Here is a 26,264-nt window from a genome sequence, read left to right as displayed (position 1 = left end):
TTCATTGAAGCTATAACGTGAACTTAAAGAACTGATTAAAGCCATTTGACTCTTGTTTTATACTTTCAACTTTTAAAAGATTTATTCTCTCATTTATCTGTTTATATGATTTTTATTTTGTAATTTTGGGGGGATTTGTGTTGTGAAATGGACATTTTGGAATAATGCCCCTGCTTTTCAGACTGTCTAACACCAGGTGGCAGTAGTAGGTAACAGTTGCACATTTTGATCTGTGGGTTTGAGTCCAATCTCACATAAAAAAATAAATCATAAAATAAGTAAATAAATCATTTCATCAGACCATATAAATATAAAACAAACATCAAAAAGTAGATGACAGCAATCTTAATGATGCTCAAAAGCCTAATTTTGAGCTAAAGAAACCAGAACAAGAGCGTTCATACTGTGTAATTTTATTTATATGAGGTTTAAGAATAGACAAAAACTCAGCTGTGATCAGAGGATGGTGGTTGTCTTTATGAGGGTTACTAACTGGGAGAGGATGAGAGGGAATCTTCTGTGGTGCTGGGAGTATTCTATATCTTGATGTGAGAGGTGCTTGTTTAAGTAAAACTTTATTCAGTATGCTTAAGATATGTGCACTTTATGTATGTTATTACTCCATTAAAAAGTAGTTGGTAATTACATATTAGTAAGAAAATCTAAGTTTAGTAAAAAAAAAATCTGAATTTAGATAGTACTAAATATTGGTGAAGATTTTGTGCAACAAGGACTCATATATTGACTGCAGTTGAAAGAATAAATTAGTATATACACTTTGGGTTTTGTTTGTTTTTTTTTTTAAGATTTTATTTATTTATTTTACAGAGAGAGAGAGTTAGCAAGAGCAGAAACACAAGCAGGGAGAGTGGGAGAGGGAGAAGCAGGCCTCCCGCGGAGCAGGGAGCCCAATGCAGGGCTCGATCCAGGACCTGAGCTGAAGGCAGATGCTTAATGACTGAGCCACCCAGGCGCCCCTGGTTTTTTTAAAGATATATTTATTTATTTTAGAGGAGAGAGCACACATGAGAGCAGGGGTGGGGGCTGGAAGAGGAAGAGGGAAGAGAGAAAATCCTCAAGCAGACAGCCTGCTGAGCACAGAGCCCCACGTGGGGCTTGACCCCAGGACCCCAACATCATGACCTGAGCTGAAATCAAGAGCCAGACACTTAACAGACTGAGCCACCAAGGCACCCCAGTATAAACACTTTGGAAAGCAATTTGGCATTTGTATTTAGTTAAGTTAAAGACATATATATCATTCAACCCTTCTACTACTGGGCATAAATACTAGAGAAAGTGTTATACTGCACATATGTGTCAGGAGATAGGAATAAAATCATTTATATAGAAACATTGTTCCAAATAGCAGAAAATTGGAAGCAACCCAAACGTCCACTGACATAAGGTAGAATAAATAAACAATGGCATAAAACAGTGAAAATAGATGAATTATAGGTACATGCTGTAGTTCAACATATATTGAATAAAAACCAAATTACCAAAAACACAGTATGATTCCATGGATATAAAGGTCAAAATGGTGGGCAATAAAACCCATGTTATATAGATTATATATTCAAGAAAAAGCAAGAAAATGATTAATACAAGGGGGGATAATCGACAAGGTCCCAGAGTGGACTTCAAAAGTATTGGAAATATTCTTTTCTTAAATTGGGTGACAGGTTCAAACCTTTGCATATGTCCTTGGTAGAGAAGCCAACAGGGTCATATTGTCATTTGTGGAATTAAGAGTGAATATCTTTAAGGAAACATTTTCCCTAAGTAGAACCAAGTGGAGGCAGTTCAAAGGAACTTGAGTTGGCCTCAAGACGACTGGCTGTCCACTGCCACTGACCTTGAATCAATCTGCATCTTTACTTCTCCTGTGGTTCCTGGGCTCTGCAAGGACCTAGGACTGATGCATAAAGCCCTGCTCCTAAAAAAGCACTGCCATCCACTCGCATTCAGTGAATGTTTGTGGGGAATATGGTGCCAAACCATTGTAAAGTATGCATTGTCAGATCAAGAATATATTTGAGAGACAATAGCTATTCTGCTAAAAACTAGTCATTCAACAAATATTTATTGAGCATCTACTATGTACCAGTACATAGCATACAAAATTGTGTCACAATTTTGGGTGACACAAGGCTTTATAAAAAATAGGTAAACAAAAATAGACTTATCTAACAAAAAAATTTTAATGATACTTTTAATCTAACATGTAAATTCTAAAATAAAATTATATATCTTTCAAATTCATAAGTATTATTTTTAGTTCTACCAATGCATTGAAGAAGGTATTACTGGTGCTAGGTGATATGCTAATAGGTAATAATGGTTTGTAGGAGACTTCTGCTTTGTTTTAAAATCCTATCGTGAATCTAGCCACACTGTGAAGAAACTAGACATGCTCACACATTGCTGTTGGAAGTATAAGTTGGCCTAATACCTATGGAGCCAGTTTGGCATTATCTATTAAACAAACAAATAATAACCTTTGCCCTAGCAAATTCATATCTCATAATTTATTCTAGAGCAATTGTTTGTATTAGCGAAAGATTGGAATCAATTTCAATATCCCATCAGTAGGAATCTACTTAAATAAATTATAGCATATTCTTATTGTAGAATGGTATGCGGCTTTAAAAGAGAAGGCAATTGTACATAATCATATAATACAGAAAAATCACCAAATGTATTGTTATTTTTAAAAAGCAAGGTGCAGGGGTGCCTGGGTGGCTCAGTCAGTTAAGCCTCCGACTCTTGATTTCAGCTCAGGTCATGGTTTCAGGGTTGTGAGATCGAGCCCTGTATGGGGCTCTTCCCTGAGGTGGAGCCTGCTTAAGAGTCTCCCTCTGCCCCTCCCCCCAAAAAAATTTAAAACAAAAAATAAAGGTGCATAAGTATGTATGATATGCCATCATTTGTGTAAAAAATATGTGTATGAGGAGAACTGTATAATAATTTTATTTATGTGGGCATAAATAAATCTCTGGAAAGATACACAAGAAACTAATACCAGTGATTACCTATGTGGTAGAGGAAAACTAGCAGGAAGACAGGATAGAGATGGGAAGTTTTCACTATATAACTTCGTTTACACAAGCATACACTAAACTATGTGAATGTATCACATATCGTAAAACTTAGGTAATTTATTTTAAAATTAAAATAAATCTGGCCATGCTCTTTACTTTAGACCAGATTTGTTTGTTAGCACGATGTTTGCTAGTTACTCATAGGGTATTTCCCTAATTGGAAAAAAGGTCAGACTTTCCTTAATGTTTTATTCATGAAATTTTTCCTTCAAGATTTTGGACCTGCAGCAGAAATTAGAACCTGCTCAAAAAGTCTGTCTCACCGACACTTGTATTTTGGGAAAGAAGCAACTAGAGGAAAGGATAAAAGAAGCACTGGAAACTGAATCTAAAACAAAGCAAAAATATCAGGAAGAACAGCACAAGAGGTAAGAGGAACAAAGATGTCAGTTTCACCTGGGCTAACCACTGAGTTTACCAGCAACATCAGTTTACCCATGCATTTCCTCAGTGTTCCCAGTGAAGTGAACTCAGTTACACAGCTTCTTATCACATTGTATTCTAGTTTTTTTCTTGTTTGCCTTTCACACTAGAGTGTCAGATTCTTTTTTTTTTAAGATTTTATTTATTTATTTGAGAGAGAGAGAATAAGGATAGAGAGCACGGGAGGGAAGAGGGTCACAGGGAGAAGCAGACTCCCTGCCGAGCAGGGAGCCCGGTGCGGGACTCGATCCTGGGACTCCAGGATCATGACCTGAGCCAAAAGCAGTCGCTTAACCAACTGAGCCACCCAGGTGCCCTAGAGTGTCAGATTCTTTTTTTTTTTTTTCATTTTTATTGTTATGTTAATCACCATACATTACATCATTAGCTTTTGATGTAGTGTTCCATGATTCATTGTTTGTGCATAACACCCAGTGCTCCACGCAGAATGTGCCCTCTTTAATACCCATCACCAGGCTAACCCATCCCCCCACCCCCCTCCCCTCTAGAACCCTCAGTTTGTTTTTCAGAGTCCATCGTCTCTCATGGTTCTTCTCCCCCTCCGATTTACTCCCCTTCGTTCTTCCCCTCCTGCTATCTTCTTCTTTTTTTTTTCTTAACATATATTGCATTATTTGTTTCAGAAGTACAGATCTGTGGTTCAACAGTCTTGCACAATTCACAGCGCTCACCATAGGACATACCCTCCCCAATGTCTATCACCCTGCCACTCCATCCCTCCCACCCGCACCACTCCAGCAACCCTCAGTCCCTCAGTTTGTTTCCTGAGATTAAGAATTCCTCATATCAGTGAGGTCATATGATACATGTCTTTCTCTGATTGACTTATTTCACTCAGCATAACACCCTCCAGTTCCATCCACGTCGTTGCAAATGGCAAGATCTCATTCCTTTTGATGGCTGCATAATATTCCATTGTGTATATATACCACATCTTCTTTATCCATTCATCTGTCGATGGACATCTTGGCTCTTTCCACAGTCTGGCTATTGTGGACACTGCTGCTATAAACATCGGGGTGCACGTACCCCTTCGGATCCCTACATTTGTATCCTTGGGGTAAATACCCAGTAGTGCAATTGCTGGATCGTATGGTAGCTCTATTTTCAACTGTTTGAGGAACCTCCATACTGTTTTCCAGAGTGGCTGCACCAGCTTGCATTCCCACCAACAGTGTAGGAGGGTTCCCCTTTCTCCGCATCCCCGCCAACATCTGTCATTTCCCGACTTGTTAATTTTAGCCATTCTGACTGGTGTGAGGTGGTATCTCATTGAGGTTTTGATTTGGATTTCCCTGATGCCGAGCGATGTTGAGCACTTTTTCATGTGTCTGTTAGCCATTTGGATGTCTTCTTTGGAAAAATGTCTGTTCATGTCTTCTGCCCACTTCTTGATTGGATTATTTGTTCTTTGGGTGTTGAGTTTGATAAGTTCTTTATAGATTTTGGATACTAGCCCTTTATCTGATATGTCATTTGCAAATATTTTCTCCCATTCTGTCGGTTGTCTTTTGGTTTTGTGGACTGTTTCTTTTGCTGTGCAAAAGCTTTTTATCTTGATGAAATCCCAATAGTTCATTTTTGCCCTGGCTTCCCTTGCCTTTGGCGATGTTTCTAGGAAGAAGTTGCTGTGGCTGAGGTCGAAGAGGTTGCTACCTGTGTTCTCCTTTAGGATTTTGATGGACTCCTGTCTCACGTTTAGGTCTTTCAACCATTTGGAGTCTATTTTTGTGCGTGGTGTAAGGAAATGGTCCAGTTTCATTCTTCTGCATGTGGCTGTCCAATTTTCGCAACACCATTTGTTGAAGAGACCGTCTTTTTTCCATTGGACATTCTTTCCTGCTTTGTCAAAGATTAGTTGACCATAGAGTTGAGGGTCCATTTCTGGGCTCTCGATTCTGTTCCACTGATCTATGTGTCTGTTTTTGTGCCAGTACCATACTGTCTTGATGATGACAGCTTTGTAATAGAGCTGGAAGTCCGGAATTGTGATGCCGCCAGCTTCGCTTTTCTTTTTCAATATTCCTCTGGCTATTCGGGGTCTCTTCTGGTTCCATACAAATTTTAGGATTATTTGTTCCATTTCTTTGAAAAAGGTGGATGGTATTTTGATGGGGATTGCATTGAATGTGTAGATTGCTCTAGGTAGCATTGACATCTTCACAATGTTTGTTCTTCCAATCCATGAGCATGGGACGTTTTTCCATTTCTTTGTGTCTTCTTCAATTTCTTTCATGAGTATTTTATAGTTTTCTGAGTACAGATCCTTTGCCTCTTTGGTTAGATTTATTCGTAGGTATCTTATGGTTTTGGGTGCAGTTGTAACTGGGATCGACTCCTTGATTTGTCTCTCTTCTGTCTTGTTGTTGGTGTATAGGAAATGCCACTGATTTCTGTGCATTGATTTTATATCCTGCCACTTTACTGAATTCCTGTATGAGTTCTAGCAGTTTTGGGGTGGAGTCTTTTGGGTTTTCCACATACAGTATCATATCATCTGCAAAGAGTGAGAGTTTGACTTCCTCTTTGCCGATTTGGATGCCTTTGATTTCTTTTTGTTGTCTAATTGCTGTGGCTAGGACTTCTAATACTATGTTGAATAGCAGTGGTGATAGTGGACATCCCTGCTGCATTCCTGATCTTAGGGGAAAAGCTCTCAGCTTTTCCCCATTGAGAATGATATTGGCTGTAGGTTTTTCATAGATGGCTTTTATGATATTGAGGTATGTACTCTCTATCCCTATACTCTGAAAAGTTTTGATCAAGAAAGGATGCTGTACTTTGTCAAATGCTTTTTCTGCATCTATTGAGAGGCTCATATGGTTCTTGTTCTTTCTTTTGTTAATGCATTGTATCACATTGATTGATTTGTGGATGTTGAACCAACCTTGCAGCCCAGGGATAAATCCCACTTGGTCATGGTGAATAATCCTTTTAATGTACTGTTGGATCCTATTGCTAGTATTTTGGTGAGAATTTTGGCATCCATGTTCATCAAGGATATTGGTCTGTAATTCTCCTTTTTGATGGGGTCTTTGTCTGGTTTTGGGATCAAGGTAATGGTGGCCTCATAAAATGAGTTTGGAAGTTTGCCTTCCATTTCTATTTTTTGGAACAGCTTCAGGAGAATAGGTATTAATTCTTCTTTAAATGTTTGGTAGAATTCCCCTGGGAAGCCATCTGGCCCTGGGCTTTTGTTTGTTGGGAGATTTTTGGTGACTGCTTCAATTTCCTTAGTGGTTATAGGTCTATTCAGGTTTTCTATTTCTTCCTGGTTCAATTTCGGTAGTTGATACATCTCTAGGAATGCATCCATTTCTTCCAGGTTATCTAATTTGCTGGTATAGAGTTGCTCATAATATGTTCTTATAATTGTTTGTATTTCTTTGGTGTTGGTTGTGATCTCTCCGCTTTCATTCATGATTTTGTTGATTTGGGTCATTTCTCTTTTCTTTTTGATACGTCTGGCCAGGGGTTTATCAATCTTGTGAATTCTTTCAAAGAACCAGCTCCTAGTTTCGTTGATCTGTTCTACTGTTCTTTTGGTTTCTAGTTCATTGATTTCTGCTCTGATCTTTATTATTTCTCTTCTTCTGCTGGGTTTAGGCTTTATTTGCTGTTTTTTCTCTAGCTCCTTTAGGTGTAGGGTTATAGGTTGTGTATTTGAGAACTTTCTTGTTTCTTGAGAAAGGCTTGTATTGCTATATACTTTCCTCTCAGGACTGCCTTTGCTGTATCCCAAAGATTTTGAACAGTTGTGTTTTCATTTTCATTGGTTTCCATGAATTTTTTTAATTCTTCTTTAATTTCCTGGTTGACCCATTCATTCTTTAGTAGGATGCTCTTTAGCCTCCATGTATTTGAGTTCTTTCCGACTTTCCTCTTGTGATTGAGTTCTAGTTTCAAAGCATTATGGTCTGAAAATATGCAGGGAATAATCCCAGTCTTTTGGTACCGGTTGAGACCTGATTTGTGACCTAGGATGTGATCAATTCTGGAGAATGTTCCATGGGCACTAGAGAAGAATGTGTATTCCGTTGCTTTGGGATGGAATGTTCTGAATATGTCTGTGAAGTCCATTTGGTCCAGTGTGTCATTTAAAGTCTTTATTTCCTTGTTGATCTTTTGCTTAGATGATCTGTCCATTTCAGTCAGGGGGGTGTTAAAGTCTCCCACTATTATTGTATTGTTGTCAATGTGTTTCTTTGCGTTTTTATTAATTGCCTTATATAATTGGCTGCTCCCATGTTAGGGGCATAGATATTTACAATTGTTAGATCTTCTTGTTGGATAGACCCTTTAAGTAGGATATAGTGTCCTTCTTCATCTCTTATTACAGTCTTTGCTTTAAAATCTAATTTGTCTGATATAAGGATTGCCACCCCATCTTTCTTTTGGTGTCCATTAGCATGGTAAATGGTTTTCCACCCCCTCACTTTCAATCTGGGGGTGTCTTTGGGTCTAAAATGAGTCTCTTGCAGACAGCATATTGATGGGTCTTGTTTTTTAATCCAATCTGATAGCCTGTGTCTTTTGATTGGGCATTTAGCCCATTTACATTCAGGGTAACTATCGAAAGGTATGAATTTAGTGCCATTCTATTGCCTGTAAGGTGACTGTTACTGTATATTGTCTGTGTTCCTTTCTGATCTGTGCTGCTTTTAGGCTCTCTCTTTGCTTAGAGGACCCCTTTCAATATTTCTTGGGGGGCTGGTTTCGTGTTTGCAAATTCCTTTAGTTTTTGTTTGTCCTGGAAGATTTTTATCTCTCTTTCTATTTTCAGTGACAGCCTAGCTGGATATAGTATTCTTGGCTGCATATTTTTCTCGTTTAGTGCTCTGAAGATATCATGCCAGTCCTTTCTGGCCTGCCAGGTCTCTGTGGATAGGTCTGTTGCCAGTGTAATGTTTCTACCATTGTAGGTTACATCTCTCTTCTCCCCAGCTGCTTTCAGGATTTTCTCTTTGTCTCTGAGACTTGTGAGTTTTACTATTAGATGTTGGGATGTTGACCTATTTTTATTGATTTTGAGAGGGGTTCTCTGTGCCTCCTGGATTTTGATGCCTGTTTCCTTCCTCACATTAGGGAAGTTCTCTATTATTTGCTCCAACATACCTTCTGCCCCTCTCTCTCTTTCTTCTTCTTCTGGGATCCCAATTATTCTAATGTTGTTTCGTCTTATCGTATCACTTATCTCTCGAATTCTGCCCTTGTGATCCTGTAGTTGTTTCTCTCTCTTTTTCTCAGCCTTTTTATTTTCCATCATTTGGTCTTCTATATCACTGATTCTCTCTTCTGCCTCATTTATCCTAGCAGTTAGTGCCCCCATTTTTGATTGTACCTCATTAATAGCCTTTTTGATTTTGACTTGGTTAGATTTTAGTTCTTTTATTTCTCCAGAAAGGGTGTCTCTAATAACTTCCACACTTTTTTCAAGCCCAGCTAGTATCTTTAAAGTCATGATTCTGAACTCCAGGTCCGACATCATACTAATGTCCGTATTGAGTAGGTCCCTGGCTGACGGTACTATCTCTTGTTCTTTTTGCTGAGGTGATTTTTTTCGTCTTGTCATTTTGTCCAGAGGAGAATAGATGAATGAGAGAACAAAATGCTAACAGGTTAACAATGTCCTCAGCAAATATACTCTATACAAATCAGAAAAGACCTGAAACCAGGGGAAAAGAAAGGGAAAGAAAGAAAAAAGAAAGAGAAAGGAAAGAAAGAAAAAAAACCAAAAGAAAAAGATAAAAACAAAAACAGAACAATACAAAAAACCCCGAATATGATCAAATATGATCAGGCTAGTGCATAGATCAGTGCCACACACTAGATTTTGGGCGTATTTTGGTCTGTTAGAAGAAAGTGCCTCCTAAAATTTTAAAGGAAGAAAGACATATATGTACAAAATAAGGGTTGATACAATGAAGGGATGGAAGATGACTGTAAAGATGAAAATTATAAAAGATTTTATAAAAGGAATTGATACGATAAGAAGTTGTTTGAAAAAAGAAAGAAGAAGATTAAAAAAAAAAAAGGGAGAGAATGTGATCAGGCAGGAGACTACATCAAAGCCATACACTAGTGATTTAGGGTATATTTTGATCTGTTAGAAGAAACTGTATCTCAACATTTTCAAGAGAGAACAACTTATATGTATATACCAAAAATAAGGGTAACTACTATGAAGGGATAAAAATATGACTCTAAAAATGAAAAATAAAAAAATTTTTTAAAAAAAGGGATTGATAAGATGTTGGTTGAAAAAGGGAAAAAGAAAAATAAAAAAAAAGTTTTAAAAAATTAACTTTGAAAAACTAATGAATCATGGTAAAAAAAAGCCATGAATTCTATGTGCAGTATTCCCCTAGCGCTGGAGTTCTCCCGTTCTCCTTGATCGGTAAACTTGGTCTTGGCTTGCTGGCTGTTCGTGCTGATCTTCTGGGGGAGGGGCCTGTTTCCGTGGTTCCCAAATGTCTTTGCCGGAGGCGGAATTGCCCCGCCCTTGTCGGTCCGGGCTAAGTAATCTGCTCAAGTTTGCTCTCCGGTGCTTTTGTTCCCTGCAAGCTCTCGGTACAGCTTTGGAGGACCAGAGTGAAAATGGTGGCCTCCCAATCTCCACCTGGAGGAGCTGAGAACTCGGGGTCCCGCTCCTCAGTGCGCCCCCAGAGAAAAGCAGTCACTCCTGTGTCCCCGGTCTCCGGCCGCACTCCGTGCTCACCCGGCCTGTGACCGAGCGTTTCTATCTCTGGCACCCGACCCCGTGTGGAGTCTCGAAACCCAGCAGATCCTTGTGCGCTCCTGCACCGCTCCTCCTGGGGGAGGGAGGGGAGTCTCCCCGGCTCTGCCACTTGTTGGGTCCCTGCTGGAGGAGCAGTGGCCCGACTGGGCCGCAGATCACTGTTTATGGCAACCCCGAGCTGAGAGCCCGCACCTCGGCTCCGTCTCTGCAGCCGGCTTCCCCGCTCCGATACCTGGGAGCTCTGCTGCACTCAGGAACCCCCGGTCTTTCTGTGACCCTGAGGGTCCTGAGACCACACTGTCCTGCGAGGGTTCCACCCCCCGCTTAGCCACTGGAGCGACGTCCCTCAGCGGAGCGGGCTTCTAAAAGTTCCGATTTTGTGCTCCGCGGCTCTATCACTTGCCAGAAGTGGCCAAGGGAGGCCCCCCTTCCCTGCCGTCTCTCCTCCAGAATATCGCCTCGGATTCACTTCTCCGCACGTCCTACCTTCCAGAAAGTGGTCGCTTCTCTGTTCAGAGAGTTGTTGCTACTCTCTTCTTCGGTCTCCTGTTGAGTTCATAGGTGTTCAGAATGGTTTGATCCCTATTCAGCTGAATTCCTGAGACCAGACGAAATCCAGGCCTCCTACTCCTCTGCCACCTTGCTCCGCACCCCCCGATTTATTTATTTTAAAACTGAAAGTTTATACCTCCTGATCTTATAGGAAAAGCTTTCAGCTTTTCAGGACTGAATATGATAAGAGCTGTAGGTAGGCCTACATTTCAGGTCTTATATTTTGAGTTTTTGTGTATGGTATAACATAGTGGTCCAGTTTCATTCCTTTGCATGTAGCCACCCAGTTTCCCCAACGCTATTTATTGGAGAGACTGTCCCTTCCCCACTGTATATTCTTAGCTTCTTTGTCATAAAGTAATTGACCATGTATGTATGGGTTTGATATTTTGTTTTATACAAGAACTAGGAACCAGATGGGAGGGAAGAAGCAAAGCAGACTTATCTAGACACTAATTCTAGTCAAACTGTGATGGAAGAGCTACTCCAAGGGAGTCTTCTGGTCTTGTAAATTATGTCTTACACCTAAATGTGTTTTTGCAAGACTCTTCCATTTTTCAAAATAGTGCCCCTCTCTCTCCTATTTGCTGATTGTACATAAAAGAATCATTTTGCATGCTTTCCCTTAGAAGATTAACTTAGCTGTTAGCCAGATACCCGGCTGAGAAGTTTGGATTCCTGGAGGCCGGAGACATACATACCAGGCTAGATACAGCTTGTCAGTGTATTTGGCAGTGACTGACTGCTGGGGTTGTCCCCAGTCCATTTTCTCCTTCTTCTGTCATTAGAGATCCCCGGATTTTCAGCTGGGCACTTGGTTGCCCATAAAATGAACTGTACTTCCTGACTTTCCTTCCAGCTAGATGGAATGGACCATGTGAGTAAGTTCTGGCCAATAGGACATGAGTGGAAGTAGTGCGTCCTAAAGGCAAATGGAATGTCCTTGCTTTCCCCTCTTCCTTTTTGTTGCCTTAAATGTGGATAAGGGCAACACATTAAAGATGCTGGAGCAACGAGATAAAGGAATCTAGACTCCTGTTACACTGATCCACCATACCCATCCTGGACTGCTTATGTCTGCTCTGTCAGGTAGGAGAGAAACCTTTTCCTTTCAAAAGACACTATTATTCAGGGTTTCTGCTCCAGCAACTCAACTGACATCCTAATTAACAGGGTTGGTCTAAATACCTGGGTTCATAAAACTGCCTCAGGCCTGTTCAGTTCTGGGACCCTTGCAGTACCCACTACATAATAGGAGGTACATATTTTTGGAGAAATGTGTTCATGATTACAACTGCTGTGACTTAGATTCTTTACAGGGAGATGTTTACATCTTATAAATGTTCTTATTTCCTTTTTTACTAGAAGTAGCTTGGCAGAAGATATCACTGGGTTTCAGCATCCTCTGGTCCATAGCTTCAGAGGTGTAACATCTAGCAGTGTACAAACGACCTCCCTGTCGTCCTCTGGGTTTCTCAACTGTTCACAGTTACTCTGATGTTTTGATATCATTTGAAACACAACATGTATTTCTGGGATTTATTTTACCCATTCTGCCCTAGGATATTAAAACTCAAATCTTAGTGGCTTTCTCTCTTATTCTGCCATTTGAACTATTAAGAAATTAATTTTTTAAAAGATGTGTTTATTTATTTGAGGCGGGGAGAGGCAAAAAGAGTGGGAGAGAGAGTCTTAAGCAGACACCCTGCTGAGCATGGAGCCCCATATGGGGCTTGATCTCAGAACCCTGAGATAACGACCTGAGCCGAAACCGAGAGTCAGACGCTTCACTGACTGTGCCACCCAGGTGCCCCCAAATTAATTTATTTTTATTTTTTTATTTTCATTTTTTTAAAGATTTTATTTATCTATGAGAGAGAAAGAATGAGAGAGAGAGAGCACAGGAGAGGGGGGAGGGTCAGAGGGAGAAGCAGACTTGCTGCCGAGCAGGGAGCCCGATGCGGGACTCGATCCAGGGACTCCAGGATCATGACCTGAGCCGAAGGCAGTAGCTTAACCAACTGAGCCACCCAGGCACCCATTAATTTATTTTTAAAAGTGAGATGATAAGCTATAGAAAATTTGGGAAGAAAACCCAAATCCCAATATGATCAGTATTAAAATGGTGTTGTATTTTGTCTTTTTATAAATATCTTTTGTTTAGACATTGCCTACATTAAAATTTCAGTCTTACGCTCTTTCCATTTATTATATTGTAAGCATTTCCCTGTGCCACTACCTAGTCTTCAGGGCCCTCGTCTTTCACAGTTGCATGGGCTTCCAGAAGGGAGTATAATATGCTTGACCTAACTAGTTTCTGTTGCTGGATACTCAGACTTCTCTCTGTAGTGGTACACACGGTTGGAAGAGTATGTTGACGCAGTACATTTGGTGAGGGCTTGGAGTCTCACCATTGCTGGCTGGCTAGTTGGTACACCTCTGGTTTGGTCAGAAGCTCAGTAGGCCAACTTGTCTGAAGAACATGTGGATTTTCTAAGTTTATTTTTGGCTTTATTAACTACTAGATCTATGAGGCAGCACGATATTCATGTTCTAAAATTTAGGGACTTTTTTTTTTGCTTATGTTTAAGCAAAACCAGATAGATTTTTCTATTACTTTTCTTTCAAAAAGGAAGGAGTTTGTTCCTCTGGAAGAGTGGTCGGGAAAACGTGGAAAAAACAAGCATTGTCTGTAAAGGTCAGGGCTGGGATTGGGGGAATGAAAACAAAAACGAACCTAGAGTTTTGACAATTCCTTCCATTTTATTTCCTAAAGCTGTGTTTTTAACATTGGATGGCACATCAAAATCACATGGGGAAACTTTTATAAAAACATTGATCCCTAACTCCTATCCCCATAGATTCTGATCTAACTAACCTATGTTGGGGCCCAGGCACATGCAGCTAGGGTTACAACCATTGTCCTAAAGGCAATGGGCAAATAATGTGGAAAAATATTCAGCCTCACTAGCCATCAAAGAAATTTAAAATAAAATGACAAATATTTATGATTATAAGTGAGCATTAAAAATCATAGAATATGTTGAGCAAAAGAAGTCAGACACAAATTACACGCGGTAAGATTCCATTTAAATGAAATTCTAGAAGAGAACAGAGATCAGAAGAGTGGATGTCTGGGAGGAGATGGGGGACACAGGAGATACAGATTAACTGCAAAAAGTCCAGATAGAACCTTAAGGGATAATGGAAATGTTCTGGATCTCGAATGGGGTAGTGGTTATGTGGGTGCATACGTTTGCCAAACGTAAGACTGTACATATAAAAATCTGTGCACTTATTACATGCCAATTATACTTCAATTAAAACAAAGAATATTGGGGAAAATTTCATCAGAACCCTCCCCCTAAAAGCAGCACCCAATGCTAATGAGGATGTGGTGTAATTGCTACTCTTATATAATGATGGCAGAAAATTTAGGTGGGATGCTTCTGAATGTTTGTCAATACATTTTAAGATCCAGAGTTCCAGCTTTTTGCTACTCTCCTCTTTGATCTCCTGTTGAGTTCGTAGGTGTTCAGAATGGTTTGATCCCTATTCAGCTGAATTCCTGAGACCAGACGAAATCTAGGTCTCCTACTCCTCCGCCATCTTGCTCCGCCCCCCGAGTTCCAGCTTTTTGACCAGTAATTCCACTCCTGGGAATTTATTCTATAAAAATAATGTTTTAAACAATAAGTATATATATGTATATACTTATATATGCACACACAAATCAAAATACTTTTTTTCTGTGTTATTCTGAGTAAAAATATCATTCATAGAACCAGTGAGTAATTTTTAACTCAATTAGGACTGTGCTGTGAGGGTTGATTCCAGCAGGCCTAGAATTGACCTGAGCTGTTTTGCTAAAGTTCTTGCTTGGCACTGACCACTGGTCAAAAAATGAAATATGCTGATTAGAGCCACATTGCTTTGTAATCACAGGGCCGAGGAATCTGATGGCAGTTGGCACCAGGCTTGTCAGCACTGTTTACTGATAACAGTGAGGCTGATGATTTGTACTTGGTCTCAGCGAGACCTCAAGAAGGCTCTGCTGTCGAGGCTGGTTACATAGCAGAAATATGCTCCCATGACCAGGAGAATATAAAAAAACAAATCTCAGCTGAAACTCCATGTGGGGATCCCTGGTGGTGAGGTGTTCGGTGCACACATTGGTGGTTCCGGACCTGAGAGAGGAGGTGCATCCCAGCATGGCCCTGACGTAGGGAGCACCATGGGGGCCCCTGCCGGACCTCTCGGGGACTGTCTGCTGTGAGGCTGCTGTGGAAGGCAATGCATGTCCTGACTCTAATTCTGTTGTGCTACCGTATCTTTCTCCTGCAATGTGCTGTACCTTTCGAAGCACTGTCACTGGGTTCTGTTAGTCATCTTTAGCAATCAGATTCTGTTTAACTGCTGCTATTAGTGCAAGGGCACATCAGCTTTACGAAATATTATGTTCTACAAAAGTAAGCAAATTAAAGGCTGTAGCAACAAAATACAATGCTTACGAGACAGCATTAAGAGGAAGAGAATATAAAATGTTATCCAAGCTATGATAGTAAAATCATAAGACTGTGTTTATTGACAGAGAGACTAAGAGTGAACACAGGAAGGATTCTGGGTAAGCAATGTGTATACACATTAGATTCGGTATTGATGCACTTGGCAGGCACTGTGGCATTTTATATGCTGTGGATCTAGCACTTCATTCTTTCAACCTCTTCTAATACCAAGGTAAGATGTGGGAAGAGCACTATATAGGTTATTAGAGAACTGAGTTCTAGCCTTAGATTTGTAAGCAGCATGAACTGAACCATACATACTCCCTGGACATGGTTTCTATACTTCTCAGTAATATGATGATCAAAGCAAGATAAGGAATACCAATGACTCTGAAAAATACTCTATACAGCAGTAAACAATGGTTTTTAAATCATTATCATTAATACCATCAACATAGTTGGTGAGTAAGAATACAAAAGAATAAGAAATTTCAGCCTAATAGAAGGAATAGAGCAGAAGACTACAGAGCTGAGAGCAGAGAGGTGGATCATGGAAAAAGAACTAAAAATAAATAGATATAATAATAGCTGTGTGCTAGACATTGTTCTAAGTAAGTGCTTTACGTATTATTTATTCATTTAAATCTCACAACAACTTTATGAGATAAGTACTGTTATTTTGTCCATTTTAAAGATGAGGGATCTCAGGCACAGAGAGGTTACATAACTTATCCAAGGTCACACAGCTAGTTTCTAGGAGAACCAGGATTTGTACCCAGGCAATATGGCTCCAGAGTCCATACTCTGAACTACTATGCTACATTCCAGAAAGGAGGAGAGCGGGAGGAATCTGGTGGAATGATGAGCAGGGAATGGAAGAAAGAGCAGGAAGTTCAGCAACACATTGTTTATTGAGCACCTACTAGATACTGGAGACTATGGATAAAAAGATGCATAAGACCATGGCCCATGCCCTTGAGAAGCCTACACTCTGGTGAGGAAGACAGGTAGTGAATCACATTATTTCAAAATAATGTGGCAAGTTCTGAAATAAATACAAAGAGGCATGTACCAAGGGCTATGAGGATACAAAGAATGAGCACTTCAGGGGCACCTGGGTGGCTCAGTCATTAAGCGTCTCCCTTTGGCTCAGGTCATGATCCCAGGGTCCTAGGATTGAGCCTTGCATCAGGCTCCCTGCTCAGTGGGGAGCCTGCTTCTCCCTCTCCCACTCCCCCTGCTTGTGTTCTCTCTCGCGCTATGTCTCTCTCTGTCAAATAAATAAATAAAATCTTAAAAAAAAAAAAAAAAAGAATAAGCATTTCACCCAGCCCAGGCTTCTTGTAGAAGGTGACTCCTAGTCTAAGAATTATGAGTTGAAATGAGGAGTGAAACAGGGAGAGGGTGGTCCGGACTGAGCAAAGTGTGTGAGGGGAGAAGAGCACAAAGGCAAATGAAAAGGGTGTATTTGGGGAAAAGCATGAAATCTCTATCGAGAGGGAACTTGTTTTTGTTTACCTCACATGGGCATCAAGCTGGTTCAAAAATTGCCCATATTCTTCACAGAGCGCTTTCTTTTCTTGCTGCAATGCAGATACCTTTTCTGATAATTCTTGGTTGCTTTTGAGATGCTGAAAAACATTTTTTTTAAATGAGACTATTCTGTGCTGCGAGGTTAGAAGTCTGAAAACTACATTTCCCAGATTCTTGACAGCAGAGTTCTAGCAAATGAGAGGCACTTGCACACAGTTTGGAAGGCACTGGGGGTGGGGGAAGAGCTGTCCTTCTCTAGCACTAGCAGGGAGGTGACCAGGCAGACAGCAGATGAGACATTTGCAGGGGCTTCAGGGAGTGTTCCTGCAAATCTCCCACTCTGGGTGGGTTTCCCTGGGATTTCTAAACTTCTAAAGTTACCAAAAGCAGGTCACAGTTTTTTCTGATGTTCTCCTCACCCCAGCATCTCCCTTCCAACAGTTTGTAAGCATGTTATTCCCTGTGTTAAATCCTTCCTTGCTTGAGATACCTAGAGTAGATTTTGCTTTTCCGATAAACTTAAGGGGTAAAATGCTAGGCACTCAGTAACTATTAGCTATGACTCGGGTCTATGGGAACAGGAAAACTGAGAAGTGCATCTACTTCCTTTCTTACCTCTTCCGATTTTCTTTTTTCATCTTCCAGTTGTTTAAGTTGGGCCTCCTGTTGCTGGATTCTGGATTATTGCTGAGAACTGGTTATTTCCAGTTGATTCCCTTTATCTTGTAAGAGTCTCACTTGCTTTTGTAGCTCCTTTACATTCTGATCCAGGAGTTTCCTGAGGGCAATTAATGTACATTAAGTCACACTGGATTTATGAAATTCTTTGACCTAAAATTGTTATAGCACCACAAGGGATTTTACTGGTTCAATGAGGTAGGATATGTGTCCATAAAATAAAGAGGCCAACACAGGGGACCTCCTTTATGACAGATGCTTTGCTTAGTTCTTTCTCACTCAGCAAAACAACCCTACAAAGAGGAAATAACTCCCCTTATTTCACAAAGGAAGCCTACAGAGAGGTTTCATTAACCTGCTAGGACAAGATGAATGTAGGGCTCTAATCCCGAATCCTCTATTCTTTCTCCTCGTCCTCACTGCTTTACAAGTTGAGTCCCTTGATCTTCTTGGTTCAATACAGGGTTGTCAGTTACAAACACTGTTAATACTAATGCACACATGTTAACGCTGCATGAGCTGAATCATAAATGAGCCTGTGTTTGAGGAGGAAGTTCACCCTTTTACAGAAGGGCCATAAATACTTAACTCCTTCAGAGGGAATCTCATCAGACTACAGTTTATGGAAGAGTTTCTGAGGATTTCCAACAAGGCTCTTTGGATTTAGGAGATTATCTAGAAGAATATGATGAGTATGATGGAGTAGCACCTACATGCTAGGTCACTACTGATATTGGACAAATGAGCTCACTTTCTCTAACTTCAGTTTTCTGAAAAACCAGTGGATTACAGGGAAAGACTGATATCTGAGACATGGGCCTCATATCTCTCAACCTCCAGCACCTCCAATTCTTGTCACGGTTCCTGATATAAGTGAAGGCTCTACAAGCTTACCTCCTACCATTCACATCCGCCCCTGCACCAGCCCTGCCCCCTTCACTTCTGTTTTCATTTCATTCATTATAGACCTGAGCAAGTCCTGCCTATTATTGTCTACTTCTTCTTTGGTTCCATTCTGAATTTCTGATCAAGGGGCCAGACTAAGAGATAAGGTTTGGAGCTGAAAGGGATGTCTTAAATTGCTAGAGCTAAAGAAACTTGAGTTATCAGCAATGGAATTTAGGAGTTAGAAACTGGCATTGAAACATAGCAAGTCAAAATTTAAAAAGCAATTCATGAATGTTAGAAATTAATTCCCATATTACATATAGTTTGAGCAAAGACTAACAGATAAACCAGTTATGCCAATGAATGAAATTAAGAAGGATCTCTGCTCCTCTCCATTAGACATATAGCCACATCTTCTGGTGCAGTGCCAGCCATGTCCCTGAGACGCAATGGTGAAGGTCGGAGTAAATGAATTTGGCCATATTGGGCACCTGTCCACCAGGGCTGCTTTTAACTCTGGCAAAGTGGATATTGTCGCCATCAATGGTCCCTTCATTGACCTCAACTACATGGTCTACATGTTCCACTATAATTCCATCCACGGCAAATTCCATGGCATAGTCAAGGCTGAGAACAGGAAACCTGTCATCAATGGAAAGCCCATCTCCATCTTCCAGGAGCAAGAGCTTGTCAACATCAAATGAGGTGATGCCTGTGCTGAGTATGTTGTGGAGTCCACTGGGGTCTTCACCACCATGGAGCAGGCTGGGGCTCACTTGGAGGGTGAGCTGAGAGGGTCATCATCTCTGCCCCTTCTGCTGATGTCCCCATATTTGTGATGGGCATGAACCTTGAGAAGTAAAACTCCCTCAAGATTGTCAGCAATGCCTCCTGCACCACCAACTGCTTGGCCTCTCTGGCCAAGGTCATCTGTGACAATTTTGGTATTGTAGAAGGACTCATGACCACAGTCCATGCCATCACTGTCATTCAGAAGACTGTGGACAGCCCCACTGGGAAGCTGTGGTGTGATGGCCAAGGGGCTGCCCAGAACATCATCTGCTTCTACTGGCACTGTCAAGGTTGTAGACAAGGTCATTCCTGAGCTGAATGGGAAGCTCACTGGCATGGCCTTCTGTGTCTCCACCTCCTATATGTTAGTCATGGATCTGACCTCCCATCTGGAGAAAGCTGACAAATACAATGAGATCAAGAAGATGGTGAAGCAGGCATCACAGGGCTCCCTCCAGGGCATCCTGGGCTATACTGGAGACCAGGTTATCTCCTGTGACTTTCACAGTGACACCTCCTCTTCCACTTTTGGGGCTGGGGCTGGCATTGCTCTCAGTGACCACTTTCTCAAGCTCATTTCCTGGTATGACAATGAATTTGGCTACAGCAACTGGGTGGTGGACCTTATGGTCCACATGGCCTCTAAGGAGTAAGAGCCCCCTGGACCACCAGCCTCAGAGAAAGTAAGAAGAAGAGAGAGGACCTCAGCGGCTGGGGAGTCCTTGCCCCAGCTCATCTCCCAAAACACTGAGAATCTCCTGACTTCCACAGTTTTCATCCCAGAGCCCCTGAAGAAGGGGAGGGGCTTGGGGAGCCCTACATTGTCCTGTACCATCAATAAAGTATACTGTACCCAGCTAAAAAAAGAAATTAAGAAATCAGTAGATTGATGACTCCCTGTCTCCCCAACAGCCTCAACCTCTCAATCCATTCCTTACATAACAACCAGAGTGCTCTTTCTACATCACAATCTCATCATATCATAAAGTCCAAGCACTTCAATAGAGCTTGTCAACTAGCTTACCTTTCTAGCCTCATTTTCTTGCCAATTGCTCTACCCTCAAACATTTTGTTCCAGGCAAAATGAACTTTTTTCACTTCTTGAAATAACTCATCCTCTACCCTTATTTCTCCCCTGCAACTCCAACCTTTTCCTTATCTTCCTCTTCCAGGACTTTCTTCCCCTAATATTCTCTATTGAGCCATCTATCCCAAATACCTCACACTCAGCTTCAATAGCTTTCTTTGAGCAAGGCTTTCTTGAGCTCCCTAGACCAGATTAGGGGTCTCTGCTATGCACTATCACAGCATCCTAAACCTCCCTTAGTATAACACTTATCATAAAGTCTACGTACAAGGATATTCGTTGTAGCATTATTTGTAACAGCAAAAATGTCTAAAAAGCATTTTACATAAATTATAATACATCTATATAACAGAATGCTATACAACTGTTTAAAATAATATTATGGAACTAAAAATCAAGGGTGGCTGGGTGGCTCAGTCATTAAGTATCTGCCTTCAGCTCAGGTCATGATCCCAGGGTTCTGGGATTGAGGCCCGCATTGGGCTCCCTGCTCAGCAGGGAGCCTGCTTCTCCCTCTCACACTCCCCCTGCTTGTGTTCCCTCTCTCCCTGTCTCTCTGTCAAATAAATAAATAAAATCTTTAAAAAAATTAAATAAATAAACTTAATATATGGGAATCCTTAATATCTAAATTGGAGTTGCTTTCCTCCAGAGATAATTTGGGGAAATCAGGGGGCTGTCTACTGGGGAACACTTCAAGACTCAAAGCTGATAAATACAAAAATCAATTTCATTTAGTTTGCATATTATGCCATTCATGTTAGAATTAGAAAAGCAAATCGCAGAGTATCATATTTCATAGGTCATCCAGTCATTCAAGAAGATTGACTGGTGCACCAAGTGTGTCTCAGGGCAACAGAAATAATCCCTGCCTTTAAGAATCTGACACTCTAGATTACAGGCAAGATGGCAGAGGAGTAGGAGACCTGGGCTTCGTTTGGTCTCAGGAATTCAGCTGAATAGGGATCAAACCATTCTGAACACCTACGAACTCAACAGGAGATCGAAGAAAAGAATAGCAACAACTCTCTGAACATGGAAGCGACCACTTACTGGAAGGTAGGACGTGGGGAGAAGCGAATCCAAGGCAATATTCAGGAGGAGAGACAGCGGGGGAGGGGGCCTCCGTCAGCCGCTTCTGGCAAGAGATAGAGCCACGGAGCACAAAACCGGAACTTTTAGAAGTCGGCTCCACTGAGGAACGTCGCTCCAGTGGCTAAGCGGGGGGTGGAAACCTCGTGGGACAGTGTGGTCTCAGGACCCTCGGGGTCACAGAAAGACCGGGGGTGCCTGAGTGCAGCAGAGTCCCCAGGTATCGGAGCGGGGAAGCCGGCTGCAGAGACGGAGCCGAGGCGCGGGCTCTCAGCTCGGGGTTGCCATAGACTGTGATCCGCGGCCCAGTCGGGCCACTGCTCCTCCAGCAGGGACCCAACAAGCGGCAGAGCTGGGGTGACTCCCCTTCCTTCCCGGGGAGGAGTGGCACGGGAGCACACCGCAGGGATCTGCTGGGTTTGGAGACTCCACACCGAGTGGGTGCCAGAGATAGAAACACTCGGTCACAGGTCGGGTGAGCACAGAGTGCGGCCGGAGACTGGGGAGACGGGAGTGATTGACTGCTTTTCTCTGGGGGCGCACTGAGGAGCGGGCCCCGAGTTCTCAGCTCCTCCGGGTGGAGATTGGGAGGCCACCATTTTCACTCTGGTCCTCCAAAGCTGTACCGAGAGCTTGCAGGGAACAAAAGCTCCTGAGAGCAAACCCGAGCAGATTGCTTAGCCCAGACCGACAAGGGCGGGGCAATTCCGCCTCCGGCAAAGACATTTGGGAACCACGGCAACAGGCCCCTCCCCCAGAAGATCAGCACGAACAGCCAGCAAGCCAAGACCAAATTTACCGATCAAGGAGAACGGAAGAACTCCAGCGCTAGGGGAATACAGCACATAGAATTCATGGCTTTTTTACCATGATTCATTAGTTTTTCAAAGTTGATTTTTTAACTGTGTTTTTCTTTTTTTGAATTTTTCTTTTTCCCTTTTTCAACCAACATCTTATCAATCCCTTTTTTAAAAAAAAATTATTTTTCATTTTTTAGAGTCATATTTTATCCCTTCATAGTAGTTACCCTTATTTTTGGCATATATATAAGTTGTTCTCTCTTTAAAATGTTGAGATACAGTTTCTTCTAACAGATCAAAATATACCCTAAATCACTAGTGTATGGCTTTGTTCTAGTCTCCTGCCTGATCACATTCTCTCCCTTTTCTCTTTTTCTTTTCTTCTTTGTTTTTTAATCTATTCTTTTTTCAAACAACTTCTTATCTTATCAATTCCTTTTATAAAATCTTTTATACTTTTCATCTTTACAGTCATCTTCCATCCCTTCATTGTATCAACCCTTATTTTGTACATATATAAGTCTTTCTTCCTTTAAAATATTAGGAGGCACTTTCTTCTAACAGACCAAAATACGCCCAAAATCTAGTGTGTGGCACTGATCTATACACTAGTCTGATCATATTTGATCATATTCTGTTTTTTTTTGTTTTGTTGTTTTTGTTTTTATCTTTTTCTTTTTTTTTTCTCTTTCTTTTTTCTTTCTTTCTCTTTCTTTTTCCCTGGTTTCAGGTCTTTTCTGATTTGTATAGAGTATATTTGCTGAGGACGCTGTTAAACTCTTAGCATTTTGTTCTCTCATTCATCTATTCTCCTCTGGACAAAATGACAAGATGAAAAAAATCACCTCAGCAAAAAGAACAAGAGATAGTACCATCTGCCAGGAACCTACTCAATACGAACATTAGTACGATGTCAGACCTAGAGTTCAGAATCATGACTTTAAAGATACTAGCTGGGCTTGAAAAAAGTGTGGAAGTTATTAGAGACACCCTTTCTGGAGAAATAAAAGAACTAAAATCTAACCAAGTTGAAATCAAAAAGGCTATTAATGAGGTACAATAAAAAGTGGGGACACTAACTGCTAGGATAAATGAGGCAGAAGAGAGAATCAGCGATATAGAAGACCAAATGATGGAAAATAAAAAGGCTGAGAAAAAGAGAGAGAAACAACTACAGGATCACAAGGGCAGAATTCGAGAGATAAGTGATACGATAAGATGAAACAACATTAGAATAATTGGGATCCCAGAAGAAGAAGAAAGAGAGAGAGGGGCAGAAGGTATGTTGGAGCAAATAATAGCAGAGAACTTCCCTAATGTGAGGAAGGAAACAGGCATCAAAATCCAGGAGGCACAGAGAACTCCTCTCAAAATCAATAAAAATAGGTCAACACCCTGACATCTAATAGTAAAACTTATGAGTCTCAGAGACAAAGAGAAAATCCTGAAAGCAGCTGGGGAGAAGAGAGATGTAACCTACAATGGTAGAAACATTACACTGGCAACAGACCTATCCACAGAGACCTGGCAGGCCAGAAAGGACTGGCATGATATCTTCAGAGCACTAAACGAGAAAAATATGCAGCCAAGAATACTATATCCAGCTAGGCTGTCACTGAAAATAGAAAGAGAGATAAAAATCTTCCAGGACAAACAAAAACTAAAGGAATTTGCAAACACGAAACCAGCCCCCCAAGAAATATTGAAAGGGGTCCTCTAAGCAAAGAGAGAGCCTAAAAGCAGCACAGATCAGAAAGGAACACAGACAATATACAGTAACAGTCACCTTACAGGCAATAGAATGGCACTAAATTCATACCTTTCGATAGTTACCCTGAATGTAAATGGGCTAAATGCCCAATCAAAAGACACAGGCTATCAGATTGGATTAAAAAACAAGACCCATCAATATGCTGTCTGCAAGAGACTCATTTTAGACCCAAAGACACCCCCAGATTGAAAGTGAGGGGGTGGAAAACCATTTACCATGCTAATGGACACCAAAAGAAAGATGGGGTGGCAATCCTTATATCAGACAAATTAGATTTTAAAGCAAAGACTGTAATAAGAGATGAAGAAGGACACTATATCCTACTTAAAGGGTCTATCCAACAAGAAGATCTAACAATTGTAAATATCTATGCCCCTAACATGGGAGCAGCCAATTATATAAGGCAATTAATAAAAACGCAAAGAAACACATTGACAACAATACAATAATAGTGGGAGACTTTAACACCCCCCTGACTGAAATGGACAGATCATCTAAGCAAAAGATCAACAAGGAAATAAAGACTTTAAATGACACACTGGACCAAATGGACTTCACAGACATATTCAGAACATTCCATCCCAAAGCAACGGAATACACATTCTTCTCTAGTGCCCATGGAACATTCTCCAGAATTGATCACATCCTAGGTCACAAATCAGGTCTCAACCGGTACCAAAAGACTGGGATTATTCCCTGCATATTTTCAGACCATAATGCTTTGAAACTAGAACTCAATCACAAGAGGAAAGTCGGAAAGAACTCAAATACATGGAGGCTAAAGAGCATCCTACTAAAGAATGAATGGGTCAACCAGGAAATTAAAGAAGAATTAAAAAAATTCATGGAAACCAATGAAAATGAAAACACAACTGTTCAAAATCTTTGGGATACAGCAAAGGCAGTCCTGAGAGGAAAGTATATAGCAATACAAGCCTTTCTCAAGAAACAAGAAAGTTCTCAAATACACAACCTATAACCCTACACCTAAAGGAGCTAGAGAAAAAACAGCAAATAAAGCCTAAACCCAGCAGAAGAAGAGAAATAATAAAGATCAGAGCAGAAATCAATGAACTAGAAACCAAAAGAACAGTAGAACAGATCAACGAAACTAGGAGCTGGTTCTTTGAAAGAATTCACAAGATTGATAAACCCCTGGCCAGACGTATCAAAAAGAAAAGAGAAATGACCCAAATCAACAAAATCATGAATGAAAGCGGAGAGATCACAACCAACACCAAAGAAATACAAACAATTATAAGAACATATTATGAGCAACTCTATACCAGCAAATTAGATAACCTGGAAGAAATGGATGCATTCCTAGAGATGTATCAACTACCGAAATTGAACCAGGAAGAAATAGAAAACCTGAATAGACCTATAACCACTAAGGAAATTGAAGCAGTCACCAAAAATCTCCCAACAAACAAAAGCCCAGGGCCAGATGGCTTCCCAGGGGAATTCTACCAAACATTTAAAGAAGAATTAATACCTATTCTCCTGAAGCTGTTCCAAAAAATAGAAATGGAAGGCAAACTTCCAAACTCATTTTATGAGGCCACCATTACCTTGATCCCAAAACCAGACAAAGACCCCATCAAAAAGGAGAATTACAGACCAATATCCTTGATGAACATGGATGCCAAAATTCTCACCAAAATACTAGCAATAGGATCCAACAGTACATTAAAAGGATTATTCACCATGACCAAGTGGGATTTATCCCTGGGCTGCAAGGTTGGTTCAACATCCACAAATCAATCAATGTGATACAATGCATTAACAAAAGAAAGAACAAGAACCATATGAGCCTCTCAATAGATGCAGAAAAAGCATTTGACAAAGTACAGCATCCTTTCTTGATCAAAACTTTTCAGAGTATAGGGATAGAGAGTACATACCTCAATATCATAAAAGCCATCTATGAAAAACCTACAGCCAATATCATTCTCAATGGGGAAAAGCTGAGAGCTTTTCCCCTAAGATCAGGAATGCAGCAGGGATGTCCACTATCACCACTGCTATTCAACATAGTATTAGAAGTCCTAGCCACAGCAATTAGACAACAAAAAGAAATCAAAGGCATCCAAATCGGCAAAGAGGAAGTCAAACTCTCACTCTTTGCAGATGATATGATACTGTATGTGGAAAACCCAAAAGACTCCACCCCAAAACTGCTAGAACTCATACAGGAATTCAGTAAAGTGGCAGGATATAAAATCAATGCACAGAAATCAGTGGCATTTCCTATACACCAACAACAAGACAGAAGAGAG

The 26,264-nt window shown here is 40.9% G+C and overlaps 1 protein-coding gene across 1 annotated transcript in view; it reads left to right on the top strand.

Moving 5' to 3' along the window:
* CCDC30 (coiled-coil domain containing 30) overlaps positions 1-26,264 on the top strand; it is a 124,703-nt gene that overhangs the window by 77,385 nt on the left and 21,054 nt on the right. Inside the window, 3 exon segments of the mRNA XM_088022852.1 lie at positions 3,318-3,472; positions 18,946-19,122; positions 19,438-19,884. Of these exon segments, the coding sequence (XP_087878978.1) occupies positions 3,318-3,472; positions 18,946-19,122; positions 19,438-19,884 (779 nt within the window).

Source organism: Eumetopias jubatus, unplaced genomic scaffold (assembly GCF_037043125.1).
Source record: "Eumetopias jubatus isolate StellerSeaLion01/CBP00866 unplaced genomic scaffold, mEumJub1_p1.0 scaffold_4, whole genome shotgun sequence".
NCBI classification, from domain to species: domain Eukaryota; kingdom Metazoa; phylum Chordata; class Mammalia; order Carnivora; family Otariidae; genus Eumetopias; species Eumetopias jubatus.
Note: the sequence above shows the minus strand (reverse complement) of the source record. Positions and strands in the feature narration are given on the sequence as shown.